Source organism: Sorex araneus, chromosome 5 (genome assembly GCF_027595985.1).
Source record: "Sorex araneus isolate mSorAra2 chromosome 5, mSorAra2.pri, whole genome shotgun sequence".
NCBI classification, from domain to species: domain Eukaryota; kingdom Metazoa; phylum Chordata; class Mammalia; order Eulipotyphla; family Soricidae; genus Sorex; species Sorex araneus.
Genome location: NC_073306.1, coordinates 74379790 through 74396282, shown reverse-complemented (window position 1 = coordinate 74396282; position 16493 = coordinate 74379790). Strand labels below are relative to the sequence as shown.

Genomic DNA, 16493 nt, shown 5'->3' with positions numbered 1-16493 from the left:
TGGGTGCTGGCGTCAAGAAAAATTCATCGCAAACACTGCAGAAGGTCTTCGAACTGTCAAGTGATTTGCTAGCAAATTCCCAGTGCAGAACTACAGACCACTAATCCATTCCTGTAAGTGCGAGAAGTGCAGAAGGCAGAGAGCAGATTACAGGAGACAAGAATCAGTAGAAAGTAAGGCAGGCATTAAAGGTGAAAGGGGAGGTAGAGGGGAGGAAAAGGGAACACTGAGTGAGATTTGGATCCGTGCAGGCAGTTCTAAGACGAATTTAGGCCACAAACATAACTGAAAAGTCAAGAAGCCAGTGAAGGACTCCCGAGTATGAAGAGTAAAACTGCATTTTGAAGGTAGGGGTGAAGAGAGCAGAGAAGAAAAGATCCACGCAAAAGAAAACCGTGAAACCGGGGAGTACAAAGAACTGGTAGCAGGACACCCGGAGCAAGGACGAAAACTACCTACAAGTCTCGCAAAGGTCGGGGGAGAGGACGGCGTGGGAAGCGAGCGCGAGAGCGTCGGGCCGGCAGCGCGGCCGCGTGCGTTGGAGACCACCGCAGCCCGCGGCTCTGCCAACGGGGCCGGCGGCTCGGCGCGCGGGCTGGGGGGGAGGTTGCGGGGCGGAGGGGGAGGTGTGCGCTGTGTTTGGTGATGTCATTGCGAGCCAGTGAGTGGTGAAATTTAACACCGGCCGGATTTGTTTGGCTCCTCTTCTACCCCGGGAAGCAGCCGCCGGCAGTCGCCCTGGAGCTCCCGCAGTTGCCACGGGCCCCCTCGCGCTTGTCTGTTTCCGAAGTGGGTGTGTGTGCGCGGGTCTGACAACTGCTCGCGCCGGTGGTTCCCAGGGACTTCCTCCCCCTGGTTCATCTCCCTTCCCTCCCCGCCCCCCTCGTTTCTCCTCCCAGGCCCAAGGCTGAGGGCTCCAGTGGAGCCACTGAGTCGTCTTTGAACCACTAGTGAACTAGGGGCTACACTCGCAGCCCGGCTCCGGCGCCCCGCCGCCAGCCGGTGAGCTCTCGTCCCTCCCCCGGGAGCACTTTTCCTGGGCTAGCCCATCGCCGAGTTCCGGAGCCTTGCCGTCTCCTTTTCGGGTGCTCTTTCTACCCCTCTCCATATCTCCACCCTCTCCCCCTTTTGTTGTTGTTGTTGTTATTGTTGCGATTGGGGAGTGGGGGTGGGGGGACATCGTTTTCACGTGATTTTGTTTTTTTTTCCTTTCCTTTTCCAAGGACAGTACCTGCATCTTGAGCAGTTGGGAGTTGGCTTCTGTTTCCCGTTAGCGCTTCGCTGCACGGACAAATGCAGACAAATGCATTTAGGAACCCACAGGAAACAGCGTGCAAAGTTCTCCCCCAAGGCAAAAACGTAAGTACCTTCGGCCCTCGGGACCGGACAGGGGCTGGCATCTCTGTGACACCCCCTTCCCCCCATCGGCTGAGCCGGTTGGAGGTGTGTGCTCCCTCCTCTGGGAGGTTTTATTGAAGCCGGAGGCCGGCATCCTCCTGTTCTCGATTAGTGCAACCCGGAGTTTGAAAGGAGGCTTCTTAACTAAGGAGCTCAGAAGATTTATGCCCGGGAGGAAAAGCTCCCGGACGCGCGCGCCCCGACGCGCGCCAGGACTGCTGGCGCGTCAGCTTGGACGCCTGTGCCGGCTCCTCCGGCTCCGGCTCCGGCTCCCACCGCCCCTCGCACCCTCCTCCCCTTCTTCCTAGGGGCGCGGGTGAACGTTTTGCGTCCTGGAGGTATTTCTTGGGGAACTCCGTTGCGCCACGGTTGGGGCGCTGGCGGCGCCCGGGATGCTGTAAGCGCACCGAAAGTGCCCGGCACCAGAACTGCAAACCGGTGGAGATGGGTCGCGCCAAAGCATACGTCTGGTCGCTGCGGGGTGCACGGGACGTGGAGGCTTTCGTCGCTTGACTTGTTTGGGTATCCGGCCAACGTGCTGCCCCTGTGGGTCAAGTCTGCGCCTGGCTCGCTGACCTGTCACTGGAAAAGTGGCGCTTGCGACTGGGATGGGGGACCCCGGGACCGTGGCCAGTGCGGGAGGCGGAGCTGCTCATGTAGGGATGTACTCACACTGATTCTTGATTGGCACCCCGAGACCTCTTTGGGCACTGGATGCACCCCCATCCGGTCACTACGAAGACATGCTGGGGAGGGGCGGGGGGTTGTTGGTCACAAGACTTTGCCTAGTTGCCGCAGGCCGTTTTAAGAAGTCCTTGGGAAATGGAAATTTGCTTCTGGCCTGGGGCGGGTGGGTGGAAGGCTGCTTGAGCGCTGCTGCCCCTGAGGACTGTACGTGGGAGGTGGACTGGACTGCTCTGACCTTGCCAGCCTGGAGCAGGGTACAGAGAAAGACCGCCTTGTGGTGATGTTTGTATGCACACGTGTTCTCTAGCCACATGCTGGTGCCTTCATTCCTCCACCCCCAAAGGGCCTCTAAGCTTCCTAGCCCAGCAGGACGCCCACCCCCCTCCACCACACACACCGCCTGCTACCACCGTGTGGGTGAATTAAAGGTGGTGCTGGGGGGTAGGGGGGACGTGCCATCTCTGCTGCTGGGTGCTTGGGGCAAGCTCTGGGGGTCTCCGTAGAGGTCAGAGGCTCAAACGCCCTCCTAACCCTCTCCCAGCCAGAGGTTACCCCGGCTTCCTTTAAGGATGGTCTCTCTCCACTTCTCGACTTCAGTGAGCCCTCTGGGACAGCTGGTTGGGAGTGCAGAGGATCCTGAGACCAGGCCCATCACCAGGTGAAATCGTACAGGAGGAGGTGCAAGGTCTTGGGAACCATTGGGAACTGTCCACCCCAGCCTCCAAGCCTCTGCCAGCCTCAAGGGAGGCTTAACCTCTGCACAGGGCCTTGCCCCGGCCACCACAGTTGGGAGGATGATGGACCAGCGGATTAAAGCTGATCTGCTCCCGGCTTCTGTCTTGCCTAGTTTACACTTTTCCTTCCAGACATTCTCAGAAAGGCTCTTTGCAAATTCTTGGGCAGTTTGGGTTTGTAAATTGGGTCCAGATGACTGGTGATGTGGGGGGGAGGCCATGCAGGGGAGGCCAGGAAACAGAATGGATCACACCAAAGAACTTCAGAGGGAAAATTAGACTACGTGGAACAGGAAAAGAACCCATGTGGGGAGACATCTGGAAGGGCACTGTGCTCTTAGCTGCTGTCTTGGAGGGCCTCCCTGCCGGGAATGTGCTGCCTCTTGCAAATCCCGTTTGTTCCACTGCTGTCGCCATTGGGGAAAGGCTGCAGAGAATTTAGGGTGATTCAAGGTTACATCAGATGGTGCCTTACAGCACTAACCATACACGTGCAGGTTGAGAACAAGGTGCTTGCTGAGCTGAGAATATAGTTTCTTAAAATAAAAAAAAAAAAATCAATCTCCATAGTGAGGGGGCTTGGGAGAAGCAGCTGATTAACTGCTGATGATGCCAGGCCATAGAATTAAACCTTAGAGGCCCTAATGAAACCTCTGAGGTTTTCATTTTCCACCATCCTTTTGTGGAGAAGTTTTGTAAGAGTAGGGGCAGCTTTTTAAAATCGCAATTCACATTAGTCATCCAAAAACATTTTCAGTTTTAAAATTGGATCCTGCAAGACAATGTATTCCATGGGCCTGTTTTTAGATGGGCTCCTGAATGTGAGTTTGTGGAATTTTTGGGGTGGAATGAATGAAAGGAAATTAAACATTAAACATTGATCCAACATAGTATCAGAAAAGCTTCCCAGGCAGACTATTATCATAATTAAAGGGTTTCTATAATCAAGTTGGGGGTAAGGGGTTTTGAATGTAAGGCTGTGTTTCTTAGTTGGCATGAAATTCTATTTTTAAAGTTGCTTAGTTATCTGTGTTCAAGGAAATGTTTGAAAAAAACTGATGTCTCGGAAACAGTTGAAAATTTTTGGAAAGTAATTTTGAGTGTTGTTTAAACATTCTCTTTGGGGATTGTGTAGCTACAAAAAGAAACGAAATTTTATTATGGAAATTAGAAGAGTTTTGCTAGTTTCCTGGCCATGCCTTGCAAGTAGACTTATTTTAGAACCTGTGACTCTTTCTGTTATTCATTCATGCATTCATCATTCATTCAACAAATGCTTACTGAGCTCTAAGTTGAGCTTGTGGTTCCAGCAGAAGGGATGCAATTATTGAGCTAGACAGAAACACAATTGCCGTCCTCCCTGTTCGAGTCCATTATAGGAAATAGGAAATGAAACAACCAGGATTAGCAAAATGAGATAAGGAGGGAAACACAGGAAGGAAATGCAGACCAAAGAAGGTCCTAGACTGAGATTTAGTGGTAAAGACATGGAGCTTTGTAGCCAAAGAGGACAGCTGAGAAAAGCAAAAATAGTTCAGAGATGAGATAGCAGTGTACATTTGAGTGCCTGAAAGAAGTCAAGTTGATTGGAACACACATTTCTAGGGAAATCAAGAGGAAGTGATGAGTTGGAGCTGGATATGTAAATAGAGACTTAGGATGAGTGGTCTTTAAACAGAGTTAGTTTCTTAGCTAAATAGAGTGAAGTTAGGATGACTTCACATGCAAATCTTGGGATCAGTGAATTCACAGCCAGTGGTGCTAAGAAGTTGCATATTTTCTGAAATTCAGAATTGCCTTAAGGGAAGATGGGCTCATTCATTCATTCATTCATTTAAAGGTCTGAAGCAGCAGTATGTGCCAGGAATTCCATCAGTCTAGGCAGAAGTTTAAAATAGTCTCTGGTATTGGGAGGTGGAAGGGATATTGGGAACATTGGTGGAGGAGAATGGGAACTGGTGGAGGGATGGGTAAACAACCATTGTATGACTGAAATGCAAACATGAAAGTTTATAAGTTTGTAACTGTACCTCACGATGATTCACTAATAAAAAATGAAAAAAAAAGAATATGTAAGCAAAAAAAAAATCTCTGGTATTACTAGGCTAAATGAGTATGACCATTTGTACTTTTTCCTTCTGCCATGGAACTCTAAGGCATTTTGATCACCTGAAGTCCTTAAGTATCTATCTCTCTGCTTTGGAACTGTGTTTATGTTTGGAGTGCAACCAAGAGTTTAAGTATCTACATTGCATAAGTTGTACAAATACTTCCTTTATATCAATATCCTAAGAAACTTGTTGTATGTAAGTTGGTAGCAACACTTTACTCTCTGAATCACCCATCTTTATTACCAATGAAGAGATGAGACATACTTTTTCAGTTATTTTAGTATCAAAGGGCAGAGATTTTACTATTTCTGGATCAGAACAACTAATAAAGAGCAAAAATACATAAAGCTGTCATGACTAGAGATATTTTTGGCTTCTAAATGTATTGGGATGGAAATTATTGAAATTTTGGATATATATATTGCATATGGTTGTTTTTCAGATCAATTCACCCTTTCCAATTGGCTTAAGTGAAAACCACTAACTCATAAAATTGCTCATTTAAAAAAAAACCTTCATAAGGCCTTACTATTATATACTGAGTTTATGAAGACATGAGGGTCATAAAAGATATTTATCATGATTTCTAAAGGTCTCATGAGTATACTAAACAAAAAGATTTCAATTATAGATCTTTACCTCTTCATTAGTCATATGCTTCAGTTCCAAGGTGCGTTTATATCTGTGATTTGTCATAATCTCCTAAAATCACCTGGTTAAAGGATGATAGTTACTGGGTTCAAGTTTTCCTTCCTCGTGGTCTTGGAATGGACTTGGAGTGGACAGGAATGGACTTGTGTGCCTCTCTAAGAAAGAACAGCATTTTTCATTTTTCTCCTTGAAGTCATTGAGGGGATCTCTGTGTTGGCTGAATCGCTAAGTGAATAGTGTTGGTTGTTGTACATTTCATACACACCACACACACACACACAAACACACACACAAACACACACAAACACACACAAACACACATATGTATATACAGGGATCCCAGATTATGGAACTGTCAATCCTGAGTTTACCAAGTGCTGTAAAGCATAAGCCATCTTCCAGGCCCCACTAAGCCTCATGATTCTTGCACTTTCATAATTACTTTAAACCTGATTGAAGTGCCTTTGTGAGATTTCCCTAGCATCTCAGTGCCAGGTTACCCGCTATATGTGATACATGATTCCTTTCGTATTCAGTTTTCTTCTAAGGAGAAGCATAATGCTAAATCTCCTTCAGCAACTAATCAGAGCATGTTTTTTAATCTCATTGATTAAAGTTAGGTTCATTATAAATACAAAATTTGAAAGGAAAGTAGCTTCTTTTTACTCAAACTCTTAATCACACTGGAATTGATCCTGGAAAACTCAGAGATTAGTTTAATTTCCCACATTGATATTCCACCTTACTTGCACATTACGGTAACCTGGAAAGTGGTGAAAACTCTTATATACTGAGTTATAAAATAAACTTAGAATCTCTAGGGTTTGGAGTAGGGCAGGCAGCACAAAAGTACTCTTGGTGTTTAAAACATCCCACGCAATTTACACCTATCCATTGGTAGACTAAAATATCAAAAACCAGGTTGGCTTGCCATCATTTCTTATGCATTATCTCATCTGGAGCAGTGGACCTCAGAGTGGAGTTCTCAGATTTATAGTTCAGTATTAACTGGGAATTGGTTAAAAATATAGTTTCTCCAGCTACACCTAAACCTAGTGAGTCAGCAAGTCTTAGGGCGAGTCCCAGAAACCCTTAATAAGCACTCCTGGTGATTTTAATGTTCAGGAAAGTTCTAAAATCACAATCTGTATCAGTGGAAAGGATATTTTAAAGGGTGAAATTTTATTTGTGTCATGTTATAAGCTTGGACATATGTAATTTAAACAAAATAATATTTACATTATAAATTCATGGTAACTGCAAGTAGCAAATGTTCTAATCTTTTTTTTTAGTTGGAATTTAAACATTCTATATTAACATAGCTTATTTTAAAATGTATGAATTCTTAGAATATTCTCGAATCTCTGTCGAAGGGGTCAGGAATTGCCTTTATTTTTTTTACAAATATCTCAGGTGGTTCTTTTGCTAGCTAATATTTGAGAATTGTTGTTCTACCATATAAGGTAGAATTTACTGAAGATTTTAAATGGGCTCTTTGCCCTTAGTTCAAATTTCAGTAATGATCACATTGATTTGTTTGTGTAGTCAATGACAGTTGTTAAATGTTATTTCAAAAGTTTGTCTTATAAAAGATGTTGTCTATATGGAGTATAACCACAGAATGTGAATCTTCCACTTAGAACTGGTTAATATTTTAATAAAAAATGGTATTACCTTTGTATCATTGAAAATAATTAGAATTTATATTGTTTGCTCACTTTGTAAAAGATCATTTCTAACGTTATGATACTCTGCATACTAGATCATATAAATATATTAGTGGTAAAACATATTAGTGGAAAAGAAAATATGAAATACTGCTAGTACATTTAGGCTTAATACAAAGAAAAATTGCCTTAGTGGACTCTGAGGATTTACAGATATGTTATTGGGAGTCACAGGATTAGAATTAAAAGACAGTGTCTTATCACAAGTTAACCAAAACAATTGTTTTTGTCATGTTCATTAATTTTTGAAATATGTATATATATATGTATATATACACATCATGGGACAACCTTGCAAGCTTCCCATGGTGTATTCATATGCAAAATCCAGTAACAAGCTGGATCTCATTCCCCTGACCCTGAAGAGCCCCCAGTGCAACATCGTTAGGAGGGCCAAGTCGAGATAGACTTCTAAGATCTCAGGGAAAGGACGAAATGAGATGTTACTGAGCCCGCCCGAGAAATCGGTGATTAATGGGATTTCATGATTCGTGATATACACATAAAATTTTCATTTGAGGGAAAATATAGCATAGTGTACATTTTTTAAGTAAAATCTGTTCAAAATGTGGTTATAACTAAATACCATAAAATATTTTTACTTAATAAGTTTGAATGAACAAAAGAGTTATGAGTCTTGTATAATTTATTTGAATATGACTTTCAGGTGGCTTCTAACATTTGTGCAAGCAAATATCCAATTCTGTATTTTTATAATCATTATGTTTAAGTGAAACTTATTCATATTATTTTGTAGATTTCTTGTTACTCTACAAAATTTCATTTATGATGATTTAACATAATATTTATAATATTAATAAAAATATTACTATACTACTTTAAATGTATATTGAGTGATTTCTGTAAGTCAGACCATATTTTTCCAGACTTTACCAAGCTTAAACTTCCATGCTGAACCCTTGCTCTTGACCAGCATGAAAAGTGAAACGCCATGCACCATGCTAATAAAGAAAATGGCTTAACTCTTAATTTATGTATGTGAATCAGTGCAATGTTGTACCATTGAGCTATGTATGCAGGTTTGATAGAATTTTAGTTCTTAATTTTCTTTTAAGTATAATGGGTTATGTTTGGAAATTTTGAGGAGAGTGGGGAGAGAAAGAGAGAAAGAGTAACGTGTTGAAGAGACCATATAGAGAGCACTTCTCCAAGAGCAGAGAGAGTCCCAGGACACATCCCAGCCTTAGATATGCAAGTATGAAAGTACACATCTCGGAGGAGGTACAGGCGACACATGTGCTTGGGCACCACATGCACATAGTAGCAACATATGTTCATGGGCAGCAAATGTGATGTTCGTAATCTTACACTAGAGTTCATTTGGATTTATAGGTTGTAAATGTCCAAATAATAAGTTTCTCCAATTGCTTTTATTTTTTAGGAAACTGCTTCTTTTTATTGTGCTATGTGTGGCAGGGGATACTACTGTTCATGCACAAGAACAAGGTAAGAATGTTACCTTGTTATTTATTTGCTTGCTTAACAAGTAAGCTTTCATATAATAAAAGCACATGACTTTTAAATCAGAATAATCTTTAAGTGAACATTAAACAATTAAAGAGTCTACCCAGTACAATGAGAATGTAAGGATGAAGTAACCAATTTTGGGTGAAATATGACCTTTAAGAAATTACTCAGATCTTCTGTCTGTGAAATTGCTTACATTTTTAAGCAACCTCTCTATAAAAAGGAAGTTTTGTGTAGTAAAAAGGCTTTGCTTGTGACTTCATTTTAAGTGGGAGTTCTTGGGGGTGGAAAACTGTGACTGAATTACCTTTGCACTTCTTGAAACAACACAAGCAAATACTAAATGTTCCATCTAGATTTACATCATTAAAAAACAAGATCAGATTTGCATATCAGTGGTTTGGGGATTTTATTTTATTCCAAAGATGAGGTTCAAAAAATTATCCAGTGTTTTGTTTTTATATCTATTTGCTAGCTCTGGTAGTATGGTGATAGTTTCCAGAATCTTGGTGAATTGTGTAAACCTTTTATACCTGTTAACACCCTAATTATCTTATTAACCTACATGTTTAATTACCTTGCATTTCCTATATAATGTTCTGATTGCCACAAATGAATATGGATAGGATAATTGGTCTAATTTAAGAGTTCATAAAACAATTGTCTTTTGTCAAAGATTAAAAATATTACCAAAGAAAGAAAGAAACCCCCAAACTGTGTTGAATCTTCAGACTGTATCTCCATTGCCCAATTTTCTCCCTTCCCTGCTTTTTATTTAGTAGAACTGCCAAATTATTCATTCTCTTAGAGCAAACTATTCAATTCAGTGAGTTACTCACTAATTTGGTCAATCAAATTAGCAAAAGTGAAAAACAACCAGATAAAAACTAGTAGAACAAATGAATGAAATGCATGCAGTCAGAGGGGGCACAGAGGAAGGTGTGGTGCCATAAGACTGAACATTGTCCAAATTGAAAAGTATGCATAAATAGCAAGCATCTATCAAAGAATATATAAAGTAAAATATATCTTGGAAAGCATTTTCTAATTTTCCTTTTTAGGTAATAGATAGATAGATAGATAGATAGATAGATAGATAGATAGATAGATAGATAGATAGATAGATAGATTGATAGATAGAGATAGATATGTTGATGTTGGTTTGGGGATGTACCTGTTCATGATTTACTCCTGCTTCTGTGCTCAAGGGTCACTGCTGGATGACTTGGAGAACCATATAGGATGCCAGGCTCAAACCTGGATCAATTATGTGCAAGGCAAACACCTTGCTCACTGTATTATCACTTCAGTCCCAAGAATATATATTTTCTTCACTATCCTACCTTATCGAAGTTTTATAATTAAGCTCAGGATAGAGTTGCTGAAAAAAAAATATTTAGATGGTTAGGTAATTACCCCAAGGGCTAGAGGATAATAAAAGAAGGAACCAAGAATTCTGGTTGCATCATCTACAAATGCTTTGAAATTAAGACTCTTAAACAATAGAGAAGATAAGAGAAAGATAATTGTTGTTATTAATTAAACATATACCTATAAAGCTTGTGTCTTATTCTTTGCTTGTTCTTTATATATACTACTATAATCTGTTATCATAATTGAACCTACAGGGTAGATTATAGACGAGGAAAAAGAGGCTCAAAGAAAGAGCTTGCCCGTGCTCATCTAAACTTGAGTCTAGATTTGTTCATCTCTGACAACAAAAGAACTTTCATTTCACTGTTTATCATCTTGCTTCACAATTGCTGTCACTGGACTTTATGAGTTTAATCATTTAGAAATGTATGTAATGAAAAATTAAAAACACCAGCAAGGGACTATAAAAAGAAAATCAAAGATGAAAGATTTTTTAAAAACACAACTAATGAAAGGAGTAAGAAGTCAATTCTTTCAACCTTAAGATTTTATTGATAGAATATAAGATGTACTGTTTTATTTTAGGTGAACTTCATAATTTGTAGTCTCCCTATAACATTTCATATCGTGTGCACCACAAAAAGAAAAATCCTTAAAAAATATCTCTCCAGATCAGGGATATGGGAAGAGCACTTTCTGTGCAGAGTGAGGTGCTGAGTGCTGAGCACAGCTGGGTGGCAGCCTTGTCTGGTTGCTCCATCATGGAGTCCACGTTCCCTTTAAGTTTTACCCGCTAAGGAATCCATTTAAGATGTCTTATTGAATAAATATAATTTTATAACCAAGTTTAGATATGAATAATGAATGAGTGGTGATTATCAATGGAAACAGCATTTAAAATGAGTTTTCTGGGGATTTGTAAAACATGATCCCTTTCTTGTTCGATATAGTCTACTTTCCTTATTCTTCTCTCTTGGAGGACTGGCTGTCAGGGATAATAGTATAGTTGCGACACCTCTCTCAGGAGGGTAAGTCATAACGTGGAATTTGTAGCTAATTCTTAGCTTCAGTAACTTTCTCAGATTCATAATCCCTAGGTGTGAAAATCTCTATACAGATATACTTGCCTCCAAGTAAAGTCTTTCCTTTGGGAAAAACAGTAAAACCAAACATGTTTGTTGTTGGCAGAGATGGAAGCCCATCTAGCTGTAGAAATTCCCAACTATTTTAAGTCAAACAGCCATTGTATACTTAGCCAACAAAATATTACTCATAGGTGAAAGCTATCATTCTCATTTTGTAAATCAGTTTGTTTTAATTGTTCTATCTAGAGTAGATGTGTTAGTTATATTGGGTATACTTCAAATTCACAATTGTCACTTTTAAGCCAGTTAGTATATTAGTAATGCTAATTTCACAAGTGTTCTGAAGCCAGGTTTCCATGTTTACCAGGGCTGTGATCATGAGTAAACATTTCAGTGCTCTGAGCATCATTTTTCGGGAACTCTAAAGTGAAGATAATATGGTTATTACTACACACAGTTATTTTACGGATAAAATGAGATGACATGTGTATTATGTATGACTTGTGTGATGAATGTACAGTGAAAATTGGAAAAGTGCTCCAGATATAATCCTTTTTCCCTCAAACTATAATACTGAAAAAATTAAATGAAACAAAGTGGTTGGTAAATTAATTAAAACCCAGGAAACTTGCATATGAGTCTTGATTCTTGCACTGTTTAGCTAATATTATTATAAGAATAGAAAAAAAAAGAGGCTGGAATGATATAACAGCAGGCAGGGCATTTGCCTTGCATGTGGCTGACCTGAGTTCAATTCCCAGCATCCCATTTGGTCCCCTGAGCACATCCAGGAATAATTACTGAGTGCATGAGCCAGGAGTAACCCCTGTGCAACATCAGGTGTGACTCAAAAAGCAAAAAGTAAATAAATAAATAAATAAATGTTGGTCAACATTTGAATTAATAATGAAACGTATGCTAAAGACATAATCTTTGCGTATAACTTTGGTGATTTTATTTTTTTCCTGCAAACTACAAAAGATTGTAGCTTTAGTGACTAATTTTGTACAGATATTTGAATTTTAATTCATTAGGATTGCTTTCTATATTATCTATTTATTTAATAATGTCATTCATTTATTATACCCAACTGATATTACTCTTTACTTTTGAATCTAAGAATTAGTAGTTTTTAAAAAAATGTATAAAACATTGTGATTTATAAAGTTATTAGTAGTTTAATTTGAGGCATACAATGTTCCAACACAATCCCAAACAGATAATTTTGTTATAAATCTTTGTTATAAATCCTTCAAGCTATGAGTTACTAAGACATATGAATTTTCTTTCATTTTAATCAGGAATATGACATAGCAGTAAAACACTTACCTTGCATGCATAAGACCTGGGTTTGATCCCTGGCACTGCAAAAGGAAAACAAGAATTTTTGCATTTTAAGGGGGAGCAATGCTGCCTTTTCTCCTCCAACTTATGATAGACTGTTGTTCACTATTGACAGGAAAATGGCCTCTGGTACTCTCTACTCTTATGGTTCAGTTTCTTTAGGCACTTACTAGTCTCCATTGTAGAGTCAATTGTATGGAAACTAGATTTTACATCCAATGGGTATGTGTTACAGTTTTATTGACAACCGAGATTTCTTTTTTCATTTTTTAATTTTTCCCCTTCCTCTCTTATTTTCTTCCTCTCCCTACTTTTTATCTGTTTGCCTTTCCAACTCTTCTTTTATAAACTAGTCATAGAATTAATAATTCAGTTTACCAATCAAATTTCAAATGAAAGACAAAACGTTTGGAGTGACGAGGTCCATAGCTCAGCACCATCCTAGAAGACGGATTTTATATGTATTCTGAGTGTAATTCTGTTTCTCATGAAGGTATAACAAAATCACAACAGAAACTGCACTGAAGTCTTAAAATGAAGGCACTTTTGGGCTCAGCAAAAGCTGGCAAAAAGGTTCTGTACTGCAGGGTTCTGAAAGAAACAATTTTTTAAAAAGATAAACTTTGATTAGAAAGTTAAAATCATTGACAAGAGATAATGATGAATTGTGAACGTACGTGTTAGTGGGGAAAAAGTGATGAACTTTAGTATTTAGGGACAGTTTTTAGAACCACTCTTACTTCGGATACCAACGTCAAGTTTGACCATCTTTTAGTTTACCTTCTGATTCAGTAGCATCCTGGAAGAACTGCTAGAAGTCACGGATATCACAGCAAAAGGATATAGATTAAAACGAGTCCAGAGCAATAATCTGTGTCTTTGGAATGTCTTGTTTGATAAAAATGCTTTTACATCGGGGGCATGGGCTTTACCAGACAGCTGTTATTTAAAATGAGTATTTGGGGGCTGGAAAAATTTTGCAATGGGTAGGGCACTTACCTTGCATGTGGCTGACCAGGGTTTGATCCCCAGCAACCGATATGGGATCACTCTAGGAGTGTTCCTTGACCTCAGAGCCAGAAAAAAGTCTCGAGTATTACTGGATGTGTCCCCCAAACAGATAAAAAATAAAATAAAATAAAATAAAATAAAAGCAGGATTTGGAATCATGGTATAAATTCACATGCATTAGAACATGCATTGGAACATCTGGTTGTCCTTTCCCAGTGGAAAAGCCAAGTTCTCATTAAAGATATATGACAGAATAGTAGCACCAGCCAGTGAAGTGTCTCTGAGCCACATGTCCATTATCCTTATTGAGGCTCCCTTACATAGACATGGTAGATAATCCACATAGCTGGGACATAGCTGACCTCAGTCTTCAGTCACTTTAGAAGGTGAACCCTATGACTCCAACCCGCATTCTAAATCACAGTTCTCTGGTGATTCAGAAGTAAAGGCATCTTTCCCAAGAAAGCTATTCCATAGACTTCAAGATTACCACCCAAGGCTGAGGCCAAAGACAAACTGCTCTTTGAACCAAGCTAAATTCTTTATGATCATATGACATCGTGGAATATGTGGAAAATATGGGTATCAAGAAAAGTGGAATCAAGGTAGGGGTCCAGTGATTTATCTGATTTACTTGACAGTTTTTAGTATGATTTGCCATTTCCAATTATAGGGATTTAAAAATGTTTTATTTGAATAGTTGGAGAGATAATATAGCAGATAAGGTGCTTTTCACATAGCCCAAAATGGGTTGGATCCTTGGCACCACATATGGTCCCTTGAATTCTGCCAGGAATTATTACTGAGCACAGATCCAGGAGTAAGCCCTGTTCACTGCTGGGTGTGGCCCCCAAACAAAAAATGTTCTGTTTGGCCTTATAACCTCTCTCTCTCTCTCTCTCTCTTTTCCTCTCCCTCTCTCTCTCCCCCCACCTCTCTCTCTCTCTCTCTCTCTCTCTCTCTCACACACACACACACACACAGACTATATGCTATACAAAAGCTAATGCAAAAAAATTCTGGAAAGAAGTTATAATCTCTCAATGGGGAACCTAGATGATAGAAACTGGTAAAGTGATTTTTAAAAAATAAGATATCTTGAAGCCAGAGAGATTGTAGTATGGATAGGGCACAAACGTTGCATGAGGTTGATTTGTGTTTAAGCCATGGCACCACATTTGGTCCCCAGAGATTGCCAGGAGTGATCTCTCAGCATAAAATCAGGAGTAAGCATTGGGCACAGTCAGGTGTGGCCCAAACAGCCCCACAAACAAACAAACAAACAAACAAACAAACAAACAAACAAAATCAGAGGTCCACAAGAATAAATGAGCTTGAGTGCTTTGTTCCTTGTTTAGTGGTTCACTTTTATTTAAAATATGAATTATCTTGCTGAGAATTATCCCCTCCTTGTACATTCTAAATATTACTGTTCTGTTCTTTGGATTTTGATAGTCTTTGATATTGATCATAAACTGAAGGCTGAAAAATTTACTAAATATGAAGCAATGAGGCTTATACTTCAAGCCTTTTTTTTTCTTTTGAGCATGTCTCATGTGCTTGTCCTTGTGTCTCTGCTTTTTCCACTCTAGAGAAGCTCATGTTCTCTCTCACCTATCATATCTTTCTAAGTAAGCTGGAACTAAAAAACTAACTTGGTTTGCAAAATAAATAAATAAGAAGCTATGAAGCTGTGAGACATAAAGCTAGGCATTTGGTGAGGGTCACATCAGTAAGAGTGAGTGCTGAAGTAAGTTTTATATAAAAGCTGTGAGAACTTCTGATGAGTTATAGGAGGGAGTGTCATGAACTAAATGTTCTGTACTTTTGAAAGTTTTCTCTAGAAGCAGTGTGGATGATGAATTGGTAAGGGTGTCTTCCAGGAGGCAGAGAAATCTATTAGGAAGCGAAGGTTGTCATTTAAGAAGAACCTAAGGTTTGTATTGGACTTGGTGTCTAAAGAGATGTGGATAATATATGGAAATTAATTATCAGAGGTGATGATGTTATTTCTGGGCTGTATGATTAGATTGATTCATTTACTCAACACTTATTGTAGAATTACTTTGTTTTAGCTATTGTCCAATATGGAATGTAAAACAAGATAAAGTCCTTCCTTTACAGGAATGCTTAAATTTTAATTAGGGAACAAAATTTATAATAATTTTAGTATGATGAAGAGAAATAAAACAGTCAAACAAAGAGAAAGATCTCTTGAGGAAGGAGGTAATAATATTTTAGGCAGTGTGGCCAGGAAAGATTTTTCTGAGCTGATGTCTAAGCTTAGACTTGCACGAATATTTCAAGCAGAAAAAGGAATAAGTGCAAGTACTGTGAGTTAAAAATTATCTTACAGCTCAGCTGGTGGATGTAATTAAGTGTAGAGCACAGAGTTTGCATGTGTGAACCCCTGAGTTTGATTCCTGGTGCACACTAAAGCAAAACAAAGATGAAAACTATTTTAGTGGTTTCAAGAAATAAGAAACTAGCTTGACTATAACAAACTAAGGTGGAATGTATGGTAAGAGTTGAGGTAAGAGAGGTAAGAAGAGGGCAGACGATGTAGGATTCATGTATGTAGAATTTGGATTGCTTCTTCAGTGTAAGAGGAAACCATTACAGGATGGCTTAGAGCCATGAGAAGATTTTGTTCAGGAGACTGGCATGATATATTTCACACTATAAAAACTTTATTCTGGCTGTTAATGTGGTAGTATGGCTATTCCCTGAGAGGGGCTCTAAAATAATAGGAACAAGTTTAAGGGAAAATATATTGAGTTAGAAGGGCTTGTGGGACATTTAATCTCTACTGGATAAATTCAATAGGCACTTGGATGTATGAACCCAGATGAGAGGTTTGTGAGTCATCATATGTGGTTATTT

The 16493-nt window shown here is 39.6% G+C and overlaps 1 protein-coding gene across 6 annotated transcripts in view; it reads left to right on the top strand.

Moving 5' to 3' along the window:
- Window positions 1-379: 379 nt before the first annotated feature.
- The window catches only part of COL24A1 (collagen type XXIV alpha 1 chain), a 294562-nt gene continuing 278448 nt past the window's right edge, over window positions 380-16493 (top strand). For 3 of the 6 annotated variants that reach the window (XR_008630306.1, XM_055140324.1, XM_004603309.2), the window contains exons 1-3: window positions 732-1002; window positions 1224-1359; window positions 8711-8775. Coding sequence is in view for 5 of the 6 variants with exons in the window: in XM_055140324.1 (XP_054996299.1) it covers window positions 1304-1359; window positions 8711-8775 (121 nt within the window). In the remaining variant the exon portion in view is untranslated. Of the gene's footprint in view, window positions 473-700; window positions 1003-1223; window positions 1360-8710; window positions 8776-16493 lie in introns of those variants that run through there. The other 3 variants (XM_055140321.1, XM_055140322.1, XM_055140323.1) reach the window with 3 other exon arrangements.